General features: G+C 35.6%; 1 protein-coding gene and 1 long non-coding RNA gene across 4 annotated transcripts; both read right to left on the bottom strand.

Moving 5' to 3' along the window:
- Positions 1-1,730: 1,730 nt before the first annotated feature.
- LOC141632189 (uncharacterized) lies at positions 1,731-10,403 on the bottom strand. Of its 3 annotated transcripts, none has more exons than XR_012537771.1 (3): positions 10,259-10,403; positions 2,856-3,057; positions 1,731-2,074 (listed from the first exon to the last, which is right to left on the bottom strand). It is a non-coding gene; the product is annotated as an uncharacterized LOC141632189 (long non-coding RNA). The 3 variants fall into 3 exon arrangements; XR_012537770.1 differs by having other exon boundaries at positions 1,731-2,727; positions 10,263-10,403; XR_012537769.1 differs by having other exon boundaries at positions 10,263-10,403.
- An 835-nt stretch (positions 10,404-11,238) lies between these two features.
- LOC141644098 (polyphenol oxidase, chloroplastic-like) lies at positions 11,239-14,956 on the bottom strand. The gene is made up of 2 exons (XM_074453545.1): positions 14,143-14,956; positions 11,239-12,599 (listed from the first exon to the last, which is right to left on the bottom strand). Exons 1-2 carry the CDS (start codon positions 14,904-14,906, stop codon positions 11,558-11,560), a joined length of 1,806 nt encoding a protein of 601 aa, XP_074309646.1. The 5' UTR covers positions 14,907-14,956; the 3' UTR covers positions 11,239-11,557.
- Between the last annotated feature and the right edge of the window lie 685 nt (positions 14,957-15,641).

Genomic DNA, 15,641 nt, shown 5'->3' with positions numbered 1-15,641 from the left:
TGAGGCAAGTTTGAGGGTTCGTCTTTTATAATCTGTAATTCTCTCCCTATATAGTGAAATATTTCCCCGGCCCTTGTGGACGTAGCTATCATATTGATAGTGAAGCACGTAAATTCTTGTGTTCTTTATTTTGTTATTGTTATTACATCGTCTCAACACGCTTCCGCGCATAACAGGTTTTGATCTTGCTTTTGGATGGGAACATGTTATATGTGTGGGATTGTGGGTTTTGAAGAGTGATGCTCTAATGTATGTCGAATGTTGACTTTGTTAAGTGGTCAGTTGAATATTTTGAATGGACATCATGAGTTCTAAATTTTAAGTTAGGTGTCTCTGTTTCCCGCTTCTCTGCTAGTATAGGTTTTGATCTCTTTATTAACCTTTTATACTTAATTCTAAAATCCTCGAGTGTATTTAATATTTATACTGAATCTCTGACAAAGAGTCACAACCTATTAAGACCGAAGTGAAATCTGCTAGTTTGCAATTGCAATCTGGCAGCATTCTTACAGTACAGTCTTATTCACTATCCTCTGAAACCGGTACTCCACTCCAAGTAGCGTGGAGGATGGCCAGAAATTCGCGAATAAGAATGTTAAACAAAAAGAGGAATTGACATCTTTAGTTGTAAACAAGAGCCACAAAAATAGATATGGCAAGTTTATTCTGCGATTTAAGAGCACACTTAGAACTTATATTACGTACCCTCACCCCTTACTCGAGATCTCTGTGTGAACATCCTCAATAAAAGAAATGTATTCAAAATGGAAAGGAACCATGTAAGATGCCAACGTTTCAATCATATATAAATGGGCATTTAGGATATTGGCTTTTTTTTTTCGGTTTAGATTAATTAAAGGGAAATCAAAAGTTGTTCATCCTTTTAATGTTTTAATAATCTCCAATTTTGATCTTTATGTTGTTTCTTAAATGTTGCCTCACTTGTCTCAATTCCCAAATCAACGTATAAAGTTCATCAACAAAGCTCAATGACGGAACCAGAATTTTTCATTAGAAGTCAAAAATTTCAATAGGGACAAACGAGTAATTTCATGACATAAATTTGAAAAAAGTCCGAAAATTTTACTAAAGACTTCGGATTTTACATTCATTAAAAACCGAAAACAAGTTGCCAAATGCGACGCGTACTTCCATAAGTACGTGCATTATTAACACTTACTCCGTTTTACATTTCAACGGCACATGTGACATTATCTACTACGTACAAGTCCAAATTATTAAACCCCCCATGCACGTAGGTACCTCTCATACACTAGTAGAAAAAGTGACATTGACATCGGTTTTTTAGGTCCATTTACATCGGTTTTGGGGCGATGCTTCTGGGGGCGTTGTTTATTGAATTATAACAAAAACATCGGTTGTAAAACCGATGTTAATGGAATATAATTACATCGGTTTTCGTCCAAAACCGATGTAAATAATGCCTTTTTTACATCGATTTTGGACCAAAACCGATGTAAATATCACTTTATTTACATCAGTTTGGACTTAAACCGATGTAATATTTACATCGGTTTTTTTCTAAAATCGATGTAAATATTTCTTTAAATTCATTTGGACAATACGAATTTAATAATTTATCCGCACGAATTCAATAATTTATCCGCAATTAAATGCTGCAAAAAATACGGTAGCACTCCGATCGAAATTTTGTATTCTCATACTATTAAAGTTCTTCAAGATAAATCAATAACCCAACAACTCACGGCTTCCAACAATTCAAACACAATCATCTATATTATCTAACAAAAAAATATATCATATTACAATTCCATGTGTCATGCAAGCAGTTCAAAAGACTACCTTCTACGACATAAAAAGGTTAAATGTTTTCAATTGCAATTTCTGGGATATCTAAACCAATTACATTATTACATTAGATATTTTTTTAAACAATAAAGCGACCAGAGCTCTTGAACCGCGTTTGCTCATTCGTACCTGAAAACGCTACATAAAAATAGATGATAGTGGTTAAAAAAAACAAGGCAAAAGGTACAAAAAACTTATAACACTTACATCGAGTCAATGGTATGGCTGAATCTTGATACACACTCTGCGAATCACCAAAAACAATCAATGTGCATCTTAGAATTCAATTAAGTAACAACAATTGATAGCCGAGAAAGAGCTTATAACCTTACCTATATTAACAACCAAGTTTAATATGATATAATCAGTATTATAACTAAATGGCATTAAACAATTCACTCAAAGACGCCTTATGCGGCATTTTGTTCAATACATAAGCCAAGTGCTTACTGCTTTTATTGCCTTTGAATTAAAATAGTAACATAGTGTGGCAAGAGAAAGATAAACATGAAGTTTCAACTCATACAGTTTGCAATTTATTTTAAACACGCAAGTTATAACATGGATACTCAAGCAAGCAAATTCTGAACTGGTTTTATTATAAAGAGTACATGGTCTTAAGTTAAGACTTCTGACAATCCCCTTTTCATTTGACATTATTTAAATCGGTTGTGAGTATGTCTTAACTTAAGACCATATGAAACATTCTTTACCTCTGGAATTATGTGAAAAGAACTTTTGTATCTCATCAGTTAATATGACTTGTAAAAGAGAAACTCAAGGAGTCAGTATTCTGTAGCAGATTATATTATGTAACCTATAGCATTGATGGATCAAGCTTCTACCTTAATATTGATCTCACTTTGACTATATAACAAACCATGACAGAGCATAAACCTGTCAATTAACGAAATAAAAGTATTGCTTAATACTCAATTAAGAGTACTTAAACATAACATTGAAAGATGCAAATTAAAATACTTGGGTTATCAACAGTCTAATTCTTTCAAGTTTTGAGTGTTTACCAAAATCTAGCTTCCCATTCAAATCTTTTAGTAAGTGCTGATCCGTGTGCCAGAACATGCCTCAGACATGATATCCTTAGTGTTGATCTGTGAACCATCAACATATATGAAAGCACAAAGAAGACTGTCAAAACTCTTTGCAATTGATTCCTCAAGATAAAACGCCATATTATCTCCAAGACAAAATACAACCAACTCGAACCTGTTCAGTGAAACGGGACACATTTTTATCATGACAAATTCAGAACTTGAGGCAATCACATTTTTTTTGAGTACGAAATCATTATGCCCCATGAAGGCATGAACTACCATAACTTGGTTTAAAAAAAAAAGAAAAATACACCCAGTGTTTTCATGACAAACTAATTTCAAAATGCAACGTCGCTGATTTCCGAATGCAAACATTAAGCTCTCATTGTCTTTCTCTTTTTCCCCTTGCTTAATAGTTTCCATTTGTTTCTTGCACTTCTTGCATTAGGCTAATAATGCTACTGTTCGTGATTTACTCTTTCAACTTTCAAGCTCATCTTGTGCTTTGATTGATTTAGAGTTGAAAGAGAGTTCTGAATGAGGGTTTAACAGGGGAAGGAGGAGTTTAAATGGTTTGTGATTGTTGTGTGGGAAGGTTTTTAGATATTCAGGATGAATAGTGGCCATGTCATCAGTCCAAAAGGTTATGTCAGCAACACAGTAAGCCGCTTAACGGAGCATTTGACGCCTAATTGCAGTTAGGTCATGGTTTAGAACATGGTTACCGAATTCGCTGCGAGTACGTCCTTACCAATTCGCGATTCGCTCTTTTAGAATGTGTGTTATATATATTTTCAGTAAGCAACATGATAGAATTCGCTTTTAACAATTCGCGATTCGTAGGGCACCGAGCGAATTCGGTAACCATGGTTTAGAAGAACTAATAAAGTTAAAGGGTATAAGAGAGGATTCCCAAAAATGAAGGGTATATGGTAGAAAATGAAAAAACTCGAGGGTACATCATAGAAAAACCCAATGAATAATAAATTACTCCCTTTGTCTTCTAATCATTTGTATGGCTTTTTTATTCTTTGTAAGGGGTATATTAATCAAAGGCAAACAAATAACTGAGACAGAGAGAGTACTTTACAATGGACTTAAATTGACTAAAGACAAAAAATGAGCATCAATGATACAATAAACAACTTATCTAGAGAAGAGAAAACAATAGCCCACAAGCCGACATTTTAAGTCCAAATAATTTGTTGGAGCAACAAAACAACTTACTTTGAAGAAAAAGGAACAATAAAGGAGATATTCACCATTAATCTTAAAAACATAAATAATATGAAATCAAATATTCACATTGATTGAAGAAAAGAAAGACAGGAAACTAAATTGTGAAGAAGATTATTGTTATTGAATGAATGAAAGCAACGTACAATATGCCAACTTATATACAAATATTGTACCACTAAATTAGGTAACATCATGCTAACAAATCTCCTAATATAAGGCAACTGAATAACCAAAAACATATATACCCTAAACTGAAGATATGGTCAATAATTTACAATATCGTATAATATCGTATCGCATATTCCTCATTACTCCCCCTCAAGTTGGAGCACTAGGGGACCATATGCCCAACTTGGACTGAAGGTAATGGAAAGCGTTCCCTGCCAAAGCTTTCGTAAATAGGTCGGCAACTTGCTCTTTGCTTCGTACATGGGAAAGCGTAATTGCACCTTGAACAATGTGGTGTCGAATGAAATGCAAATCAATCTCGATATGTTTTGTTCGATCATGAAAAACTGGATTTTTTGCTATCTTCATTGCAGCTTCATTGTCACATAATAATTTCATAGACTGTGTATGATTAATCCCCAACGACTTAAGAAACGACTTAAGCCATAAAACTTCACTAGTCACAGCTGCTAGCGCTCAGTATTCTCGCTTCCGCGTCGATCTTGCAACCGTGACCTGTTTCTTCGCTTTCCATGAAATTGGAGAACTACCCAAACAAACATAGTACCCTGTTATGGACCTTCGTGTTAAGGGACATTTAGCATGATCAGAGTCGGAATAGCCCCTAATTCGGAGGTCACAGTCCTTTGCAATCACAATGCCTTTACCTGGTTCTCCCTTGATGTACCGAACAACCCTCTTAGCTGCCTCAAGATGTTCTTCTCGCGGAGCGTGGACAAATTGGCTCAATATATGCACTGCATAAATTAAGTCGGGTCTTGTAATAGTCAAATAAATTAACTTCCCGACAATTCTCCTATATTTAATCGGGTCATTCAGTATTCTACCATCTGCTAGGGCCAAATTATGATGAGGTTGAATCGGAGTATCTACCGGTTTAGCACCCTCCAGTCCGGCTTCCTTGATAATATCAAGTGCATATTTTCTCTGACTAAGGAACAGCCCCTGTGAGCCATTCGCTACTTCGATGCCTAGGAAGTATTTGAGTCTTCCTAAGTCTTTAATGCCAAATTTCTGATCAAGAAACAACTTCAGTCGGGTGCTTTCCTTTTCACTGTCACTTACAACTATCATGTCGTCGACGTATACTAACACACCAAGGAAAATGCCATCTTTGTTATAAGTAAATAATGAATAATCCGCGCCATGATTGTTCAAAGCCGTACCTTGTTAGCGAATTTGTCAATTTCTCGAACCAGTTTCTCGAAGCCTGCTTCAAGCCATATATGGATTTCTTCAATTTGCACACCTTAGCTGTGCCCGCCTTATGAAAACCAGGTGGCATTCTCATAAAAACTTCCTCATGTAAGTCCCCATGGAGAAACGCATTATTTACATCTAGTTGAGAAATAGACCATCCTTTTGCCACCGCCACTGCGAGAAAACATCGAACACTTGTCATCTTTGCAACGGGAGCGAAGGTTTCGTGATAGTCGACTCCCTCTACCTGTGTGTATCCCTGAGCTACTAGGCGTGCTTTGTATCTCTCGACACTTCCATCTGCCTTATATTTGACTTTATACACCCATCTACAACCAATTGCACGCTTGCCTCGAGGAAGATCAACAATGGACCAGGTACCATTTTTCTCAAGTGCTTCGAATTCTTGCATCATAGCAGTTCTCCATTCGGCCTTTTGAGATGCTTCAGCATAGTTTTCCGGTTCAACAATTTCATTTATCTTCGCCATAAAACTCCTGTAATTGTTAGAAAAATAATTGGAAGTGACAAAATTGGCCATAGGGTAACGAGTACCTTTCTTTGAGGAAGATGACGGACTGGTGTGAGCAATTGATGAAGTGGGGTCTATAACTCGAGTAGATTTGCAGTAATAATCTTTCTTCCACAATGGCTCAAATTTTTCTCTAGCTCCTCTGCCCATGGGTTCATTCTCTGCTGTATTATTGTCTTCTCCTTCTCGCCCTTCAACACCTTGCCTTTCCCCTGTATCTCGAATATTGGACTGAATATGTTGTTGCTCAGTCTGAGTGTTATTCGTATTGGGCTGATTCAACTGGACATGTTGTTGTTCAGTCTGAGTGTTATTCGTATTGGGTTGATCCAAGGAACTGGTATTGGGTGTTGTTGGACTATGGGCGGCATTGTTTTGTCTAATTTCGGTCATGGTATTCTTAATGGGTTGGACTTCTTCAATAAAGAAATCTTCCATGTGGTTATTGGATGTGCTAGAGGTTGGTTCAAATTTGTCATGTTGTTCTGTTATTTCCGCAAAAGGATAAATATGCTCATAAAAAACGACATCACGTGACTCAAAAATTCGACATTTTTTAAGATCGTAGACCTTCCATCCTTTCTTGCTATGTGGGTACCCAATAAAGATACATCGTTTTCCCCGCTCAGTAAATTTGTCTCGTGGCTTGTCTTTATTATGAACATAGCATAGACTACCTAGGACACGAACATGATCAAGTGACGGTGGTGTACCATGTAAAATCTCATACGGTGTACGACCATCTAACACCCTTGTTGGTGTTCTATTTATTAAATAAGCGGCCGTTAACACACACTCACCCCAAAATTTTATTGGCAAATTTGCTTGAAACATCAAGGCCCGTGCCTTCTCTAGGATATGTCTATGTTTTCGCTCCACTCTCCCATTTTGTTGCGGGGTATCGACATTACTAGTTTGAAAAACAATTCCTTCTTCTTTATAATATGATTTTAATGGTCCCGAAAGAAATTCAGTGCCATTGTCACTCTGAACTATCTTAACGTGTTTTTCAAATTGGGTTTTAACCATCTTGCAAAAGTTAATCATCAACTCATTCACTTCGCCCCGATCTTTCATAAGGTATACCCACACAGCCCTACTTTTATCATCAACAATGGTAAGGAAAAATTGGGCTCCTGTCAAACTTTTGGTCCGGTATCCGCCCCAAATATCACAGTGTATAAGATTAAACAAATCAGCACTACGTTTATTATTCAACTTAAAAACCAAACGGGTTTGTTTAGCACGACAACATGGATCACAAACATTATTCGAGTCCCAAAACATATTAAAACCAACTAAGTTCGAGAAAAGAGGTAAAATACTATTTGATGGATGCCCGAGCCGTCTATGCCAAAGTCGAACATCTCTATGAGTATCTACCCGGGCTGCCATTTCCTTCTCCGTCTTCAAATAATAGACCCCGTCAATATGCTCACCTCGTCCAATCTTCATCCTCGTAGATTGGTCCTGTATCACACAATGGTCGTTATAAAAAGTCACTGTACAATTATTCTCTTTAATTAATTGTTGAACGGAAATAAGGTCGCATTTTAAAGACGGGACTAAAAGGACATCTTTCAAAATGAAATTTTTGTTGATGACGACACTGCCGTGCTCATGAGCAATGATAGTAGAACCATCGGAAGTCCCACCGTGGACTGTTTCCTACTGTGGATATTTCGTAGTACCTCTCTTCTTCCTGTCATGTGGTGCGAGGCACCACTATCGAGTAACCAACTAACATCATTAATATTTATACCTGAATTTTTAGAACTATTTTCACCAGGATTTCTCAAAAGAGCTCGTAGCTGTGTCAATTCTTCCACCGAGAGGTCCTGCTTGCTTGTGTCTTCCTCATCAACGTTAGTTGCATTGGCTCGCTGGTAATTTCCACGGCTGCCACGACCTCTGCCGCGTCGACCGCGACCTCTTCCTCGACCATTACCTGGTTTATGCCAGCAACGATCCTCTGTATGCCAGGGTTTAGTGCAGTAACCGCAATAAAAGATCTTGCTCTGTTCATCTTGCTCTCCAGTCGCTGCATCCGACCTACTACGCATACTGGTATCCACGACCTTGCTAGCCATGGCAGCCTCGACAGCTTCTTCTTTCTCTTTTGTAACTGCTCGATGGCGTTCTTCTCTTAAAACAAGGGCATATGCCCTGCTCAAGGAGGTCACCTCGTCCTCCATAAGTAAATGGGTTCTTAAATTCCCATAGAGACTACTATCGAGTCCCATTAAAAATTGGTGTACCTTTTCTTCCTCACGTTCCTTATTCATAGCTGCAGCGGCTCCACAAGTGCAAGTGGGAACCTTCGAGTAACTAGCCAATTCGTCCCAAATCGCCTTCAATTGAGTATAATAATTGACCACAGACTGATTCTTGGCTTGTTTGCAATCAATGAGGTCTCCCTTTAATTGATGGACTCGTGGTGCATTTCCACCGCAAAGCGTTCTCTTAACTCCTTCCAAATCTCCTAATGAAATCCGGAAAAAAGTGATACTAGGCTGGAGTTCTTCTTCAATCACATTCCGTAACCAAGCTTTTACCATGGCATTGCACTGCCTCCAAGCGACGGATTCCATGGTCTCTGCCGCACCTTCTTTGAGAATTGGTTTGTTTATTGTGCCTTCCACAAAAGCCAATTTATTTTTAGCATCAAGTCCATTACGGACTGCATCCGCCCATAATTCATAATTGTTGCCATTGAATTTGATAGTAGTTAAATGGAGATTTGTATTTTCACTCGGATGCAAAAATAATGGTGATGTTGGGGCAATTGTGTTGCTTTCGTTTTTGGAATCGTTTTTGGAATTTCCGTCTTTCGTCATTGTGAAAATTATTGAAGAAAATTTCACCAGGATCAAAAAATTGCTCTTGATGCCATGAAGAAAAGAAAGACAGGAAACTAAATTGTGAAGAAGATTATTGTTATTGAATGAATGAAAGCAACGTACAATATGCCAACTTATATACAAATATTGTACCACTAAATTAGGTAACATCATGCTAACAAATCTCCTAATATAAGGCAACTGAATAACCAAAAACATATATACCCTAAACTGAAGATATGGTCAATAATTTACAATATCGTATAATATCGTATCGCATATTCCTCATTATTGATGGAGCTAAAGATAGCTCTCTATTTCTCTACAAAATAAGACAAACTGATGAATACATAAATAATACGAATAAGGTTGGTATCAATAGCACCATCAATTTTGTTTAGCTGAATGAGATGTGGATTGCATATAGAGTCCCCTACGATAATGTGCTAATGAACATGAAGAAAGCAAATATCATTCAATCCTACGCATATCAATTCAGTTGCGAGAATTGTAACAAACAGGGGGATTTTCCAGTAGTAATACAAAATACATATTAAGAGCACAAGGAGTAAAAACTTAACAAGGGATCTAACATTACAAAAACGATACCAAAGATAAATTAACTTAACACTAACTATTGTTCATGTGAATTAGTGATACTAAACTACGAGTAAATCCAATCCAAAGTGTAACAACACTAGAACCAGTAATTAGTGATACAAATAAATATTGTCTCCCCATATACAACAGCATCTTTCGAAACCATGATCAATTTGATTAAATATTACCGCGCATGCTTCTTAATCCGTTCATTACCCAGCAAATTCACAAATTATGTGAACTCCAAACCCCAAGCACATCTTACATGCTTAACCCACCCAAAATTCAGGCAATCAAATCTCGTTTTGTTCAAATTAATAGCAACAAATTCAAACAAGCGCTTGGCCATGGCTAGGTTTTAATTAAAACAAATCAAAATCATGACAAAGCACTGTGCCATTTAGCCGGGTGTACCAAAGCAGCTCCTACAAAGCGCCACGATAGGAGCAGAAACCACAAATTTTGTCCCAACTTTCTCACCTTTTTGTTGATTTATTTCAATTGATTTTCTATCAATTTCAATCAATTTTCAACTCATTATCTCTAAAAATCTAAAATTCACTCCCTCCACCCTACTCCTTCCTATCAATTCATCCTTATAATCATCATATAATTTCAATCTTTATAATACAGATTCAATCTTTTATCAAATTTGTAACCATCTTTTGTGTCATAAATATTACTTTGGCGACATATTCATATGCTCTATCATTCAAACAATAACACTTATATATAATATAATGGAGAAAAATAAGAAAATTTATGATGCATACATACTGTAATCGATAGATCGGTGAAGGACGAGGAATAGTTACAGCGTTGATGAAGGCGTGGTGGCCGCCTTGGTGTGAAAAGGAGGGCGCCGACGGGTTTCGTTATATGGAAAGCAAAGGGGTTTGTGTGGGGTTTCTGTCAAAATTATGAAACGATGTAAAGTGAATACAATCTAAATAAACCTCACATCGTTTTTTAATAAAACCGATGCAATGTAAATATATTAACATCGGTTTTTTAATAACCGATGCTATCAACTGATGTAAATAATCTTATCTTTATAAATACCAAAACATTTAAAGCAACCTCATGCATCCACCTCATCATACACAAGTTTATTATTTATTTTTATTTTTTCCAAAAAAAGCAATGATGGTGGACCCCATTACTTCACATCTCAATTAATTTCTTTGTGATTTATGTTGTTTATTCTTTGCTCACCTTAATTTTTATAAACAAAAAAATTGTACGTAAATAATACGATTATTAAATTATGCAATACAAAATAATATACAGTCAAAAGTTTAATTACAACAATTACCAAAATTAAATATAATTACAACAATTGGTTAAAGTAAATAATATTACAACAATTGATAAAAATCACATTTTTATTAATAAAAATTAAACATTACTCCATTAAATATGAAATACTAAATACAACTATAAATTTACTAATAAATAAAAATATTAAAGATAAATAATTCAGTTCAACTCTGATAATTATAGTAGATTCGAGCCAACAAACAAGACGGGTGATTGGTGACATAATGTAAACACGATCATTAAACAACACAGTTTAAATGACAGTATGATGTTTAAGAAGTGAGTTATCCATCTAGAGTACAAGACATATTAATAATAAGAGGCACATCAGAAATTAGCGGTTTAAATGTGCCTATTTTATTTTTTGAAAAAAGTCATCAAAGCACCCTATAATCAATTAAATATATAAATTATAAACAGGACGTTTATAAAATCACAAATTCTCATTATAGACAAGGGATATCTCTCTATAGCTATAAACGAGCCAAACATGACATATATAACGTACATTACATATATTTTAAAGATTTTTATAATAACAATGTTTTAAAAGCAACCCCGCGCAAAATTGCGCGGGTTATGAACTAGTAAAAATAGAATGTATAACATCGTTTTTTTGAAAAACCGATGATAAAAAATTAGATTACATCATTTTTAATAAGAATTGATGGTATTAAGGCGATGTCAATAGCACTTTTTCTACTAGTGATATGACAACTAACCATGACTTTCTTAGACAAATATGGATTTCCTCACTCGGAGGTAAACTCAATTTTGACAGCAGTAATATTAAGGCATTCGGTCCCGGAACGAGGCACCAAAGCAACTTCAATAGTGTCATCATTCCCAACACCAATTTCCTCAAGCAAAATATTCAAAGCCAACCTTAAAGAAGTCTTCCTTTTCACCTCACCACTCATCATGTTCCTCATCCCACTCCTATGCTGCATTCCCCTATGAGGCAACGCCGTATAAGTCCCCGCCATCTCCGGTGTCACCATTGTCTCCTCGTCATCATTACTATGATCGATTGGATCATTAACATAGACGTCGAATTTCACAAATTTATCCTCAGCATGACATAACTCAAACTCGATCACTAGTATCTCCTCCTCCTCCTCCTTCTCCCGCATACTCCGCCCTAAGCTTTTACTAGGTCTCTTGACCTGGGTCTTGATAACCGAGTCCAAGGCCTTTGGAAACGTCACTGACTCGGTTGTAAATGGTGGTTTTACCATTCGAGGAGAAGGACGAATACGAAGTGGTTGTAACCATGGTAACTCGACCTTTTCATAAGTGTAACCTAATTTCTCTATGTCGAAACTGTCTCTTACTTTAACCTTAACCGGGTTTCCATTTTCGTCATAGAAGACGAACCATGCATTCAAATAATCCGGGTCACTAATATCAACCCTTGACGGACCAGGAAGTTCAGTCCGCCACAAATGCCACATTCTATCGACATTTGAATGGTGAGAAAAAAAAATCGGGTCACGAGCGGCAGAAAAAAATGCACCCATATCTCGATGGCCACCCACGGTCGCACTACCCATCCAATCATGAACCCTATTATGAGGTGATACCTCTAGGTATCCGGCCCCATTTTTATAGTCAATATCGTCCCCTAGCCTGTATTCTGCTCCAAAAAACAGTGATGGTTTAGACGGATATACCATTTGTTTCCTCATTACTTCAAGATTTGATCGAATACGCGAGTAATCGGGGATTTGACTCTCGTTGGTTAAGTCTCTATAGAAGTTGAGATCGATCATTGATGACAAATGATCTATGTCCCTGTTAAGAGGGACGAAATTAGAACAAAATCGTATCCAAAACTATATTTTTAAACAATTCAATTATATAATCCGAACTTTTTAAAATGCCTTATTTTGACCATATTTTTTGTGTATTTGTATGTTAATTTTGTTGTTGAAAATAGGGATGGTCATTAGTGCGGATTCAAGTTTATATACTAAAAATTAAAATTGAAGCAAAAGTCAATTAAAAATAAAGTAAGAACTGAAATATCAAGGAAAAATGGGTGATTCTAGGTGATTGGGGGTTCAAGTTTATATACTAAAAATTTAAAATTGAAGCAATAATTGAAATATCAAGGAAAGAGTCAAACCCCAATCTCTTATATAGAAGGCCATGTACCGACCATTTTACCAACACCATCTTAATGAGTCACTGTCATTCTTAGTCATATACTCTTCCATATTCACTCATTTTTTCCCCTTCCATTTTATATAACCAGTAAGAAAATGATTTTGGACCACACAAAACACTCTACCCCACATACAATTGAATTTGAACCACACAAAACCTTCCAAAAAAGGAAAGAGGGAAGAAAATCCGACTATCATGAAAACGAAAAGAAGGGAGAAATGAGTGAAAAGGAGGGAGTATATTATTTCTTAAGACCAGTGGGAGTTCGATATGTAGGTGTTGATATGTGGTAGTTGTAGGTAGTAGACAAAGTGAATGGGAAATCCGCGAAAGTGATAATTAGGCCCCTTAACTCTGATCAATTGTGAAATTAGGCCCCATAACTTTTATTTGGAGCAATCAAGCCCCTTAAGTTTCATCAAAAGTGAAATTCAACCCCATTTTTTAAATTTACACAAGAACTTTAATTAAAAACAATTTATATTAGTATTAAACAATTTATTAAATAACTAAAAATTACTAATTGCAACTTTACGAATTTTTACATAATTTATTAATCATTGAAGAACACTTTTACATACATATTTAGTAAATTGTTTATAATTTATATAACATTCATACATATTTATAATAAATTATCTATATATTATAAAATTCAAAATAAAATAATTCTCAATATTTAATATAAATATAAAAGTTCTAAAATTATAAAAAAAAATTATATTTGATAAATTGTATTAAAAGTGATATGAATATAAGAATTTGGTGAAAATATGAAAATGGGGTTGAATTTCACTTTTGGTGAAACTTAAGGGGTTTGATTGCTCCAAATAAAACTTATGAGGCCTAATTTCACAATTGAACAGAGTTAAAGGGCCTAATTACCACTTTCCCGATGGGAAATCTTAGGGAGGGGAATCAACTTGGAAGGGTTTTGGGTAATTCTTTCCTTTTTTGATGGCCCCAATCAAACCCCTCTTAATTTTTGGAAAGAGAATGGCAAAGTGATTAGTATCACCCTCTCACATGCATCCTTTTATTAAAGGGGTTAGGTGTCACCGAGTACGCCAACTCATTTTCAATTATAAAATGCAGAAAAATAAAAGACGATGGAAAGAATATTTTGAGTTTCAATTCATATACACGCGAAAAGCACAATTATCCCTACCTGTAAGGATCGTAAAGTGAAGAATCCATATCCTTGAACACTTCCGGCATTCGCATACCGTCAGGATGATCCCAATTCCAAAACGGCAATGCAAAATCCGGCTTGTTTATCATCTTTCCCATGATCCTCTCAAAAAAGAACAAGTACCACCTATGAAACGACGCGAATAACCAATTATTATGTACTTCCATTCGTTTATCGGGATTATTAAATTGCGGGTACGCAGATTCACAATACGCACAATGTATTTTGCCTTGTTCATAAAAGTTACATGGGTCGGATGGAATAAGACCCGTACGCATTATATTTATGGCACGTTTATAGTCGCGCACATATTCGGGGTCCTTAAATGCTAGGTGAGCCGGGCGCCGTTTTTTTAATACGGGGCTCGGGTAGTCCCTGAAACGGAACTCTTTGATTTTATCTGGGAACTTTGGTGGACAACAATGGTCGCCTGCCGTGGTTAGCCCACATCCGTACACGTCCGGAGCCATTGGTTCCGCATTGGCCGGGGACCCGGTGGTTAGTGATAGGGTCGACCCGTATAATCCTCCTAGGCCAATCAACATGTTTCTTTGGTCCAATATGGGTGTTTTATTAGGGTTTTCATTGTTATTTTTGTGTTTTTCGCATGAAATTATTGATTTTTTCGAGCCTTGGCCTAAATTATTATTGGAAATTATTTGAGGATTTAGGGGAATTGTGAGATTATTGATGGTTGAAAGAGACAATAGTGAAGCCATAAGAGACAATAGTGAAGCCATTTTAGTAAATGTAATATGTAATATTGCATGAGATAAGTAATAAGAGAATTCTTTTGGAATTTATAGTGTAATAAATCTGGTGTTAGGTGGTTAAAGGCTATCTTTATTTTGCACGTGTAACTTGTGCAAATAGTAATACAGTTTGTCTTCCGTATGCAATTCTTATATCCTACACCCATGTGTAGGATACTCTATACTCCCTCCACTCCCCACTCATCCTCAACTTCCTCCTTTTAAAAAAAAAAAAAAAATTAACTTCTAATTTTAAGAAGCAGTTACCACTATCATATTTAATTTAAGTGTTTTGTAGTATTGCATTCACGATATGACACTATCATATTCACTTTAATTCTAGTGAATATGACATATAATGAATATGCGCTTTATAGTGTGATATTCACAATATCACACTATTATATTCACTTTTAGTTTAGTGAATATGACAATATAATTTGATGAATATGTATTATGTAGCGTGATATTCATCTCATGCCTCTATTATATTCACTTTTAGTTTAGTGAATATGACATTATAGTTTCGTGAATATGACTCTATTTGTTCAAATATATTGAACAATGACGATCTTGAACTTTTATTCCGTATCAAAATCGCATAATACAAAATAATTTAAAGGAATAAAAATAATTATGTGATATGATATGAATATGTCAATTACGTGATGTGAATATATGAGAAAAATTGAAATAAATAAAAAAAAATATATCAAATATGAT

Source organism: Silene latifolia, chromosome 2, assembly GCF_048544455.1.
Source record: "Silene latifolia isolate original U9 population chromosome 2, ASM4854445v1, whole genome shotgun sequence".
NCBI lineage: Eukaryota > Viridiplantae > Streptophyta > Magnoliopsida > Caryophyllales > Caryophyllaceae > Silene > Silene latifolia.
The sequence above is the reverse complement of the archived record's forward strand: the minus strand, read 5'-3'. Positions and strand labels throughout refer to the sequence as shown.

What these genes read in the sequence shown, in the direction of transcription:
- LOC141644098 (XM_074453545.1), bottom strand. Translation starts at nt 14,906, where the DNA reads ATGGCTTCACTATTGTCTCTTATGGCTTCACTATTGTCTCTTTCAACC. An exon ending in TCACTTTACGATCCTTACAG is followed by an intron (nt 12,600 to 14,142) that starts GTAGGGATAATT and finishes CCCTCTTAACAG; the next exon opens with GGACATAGATCATTTGTCAT.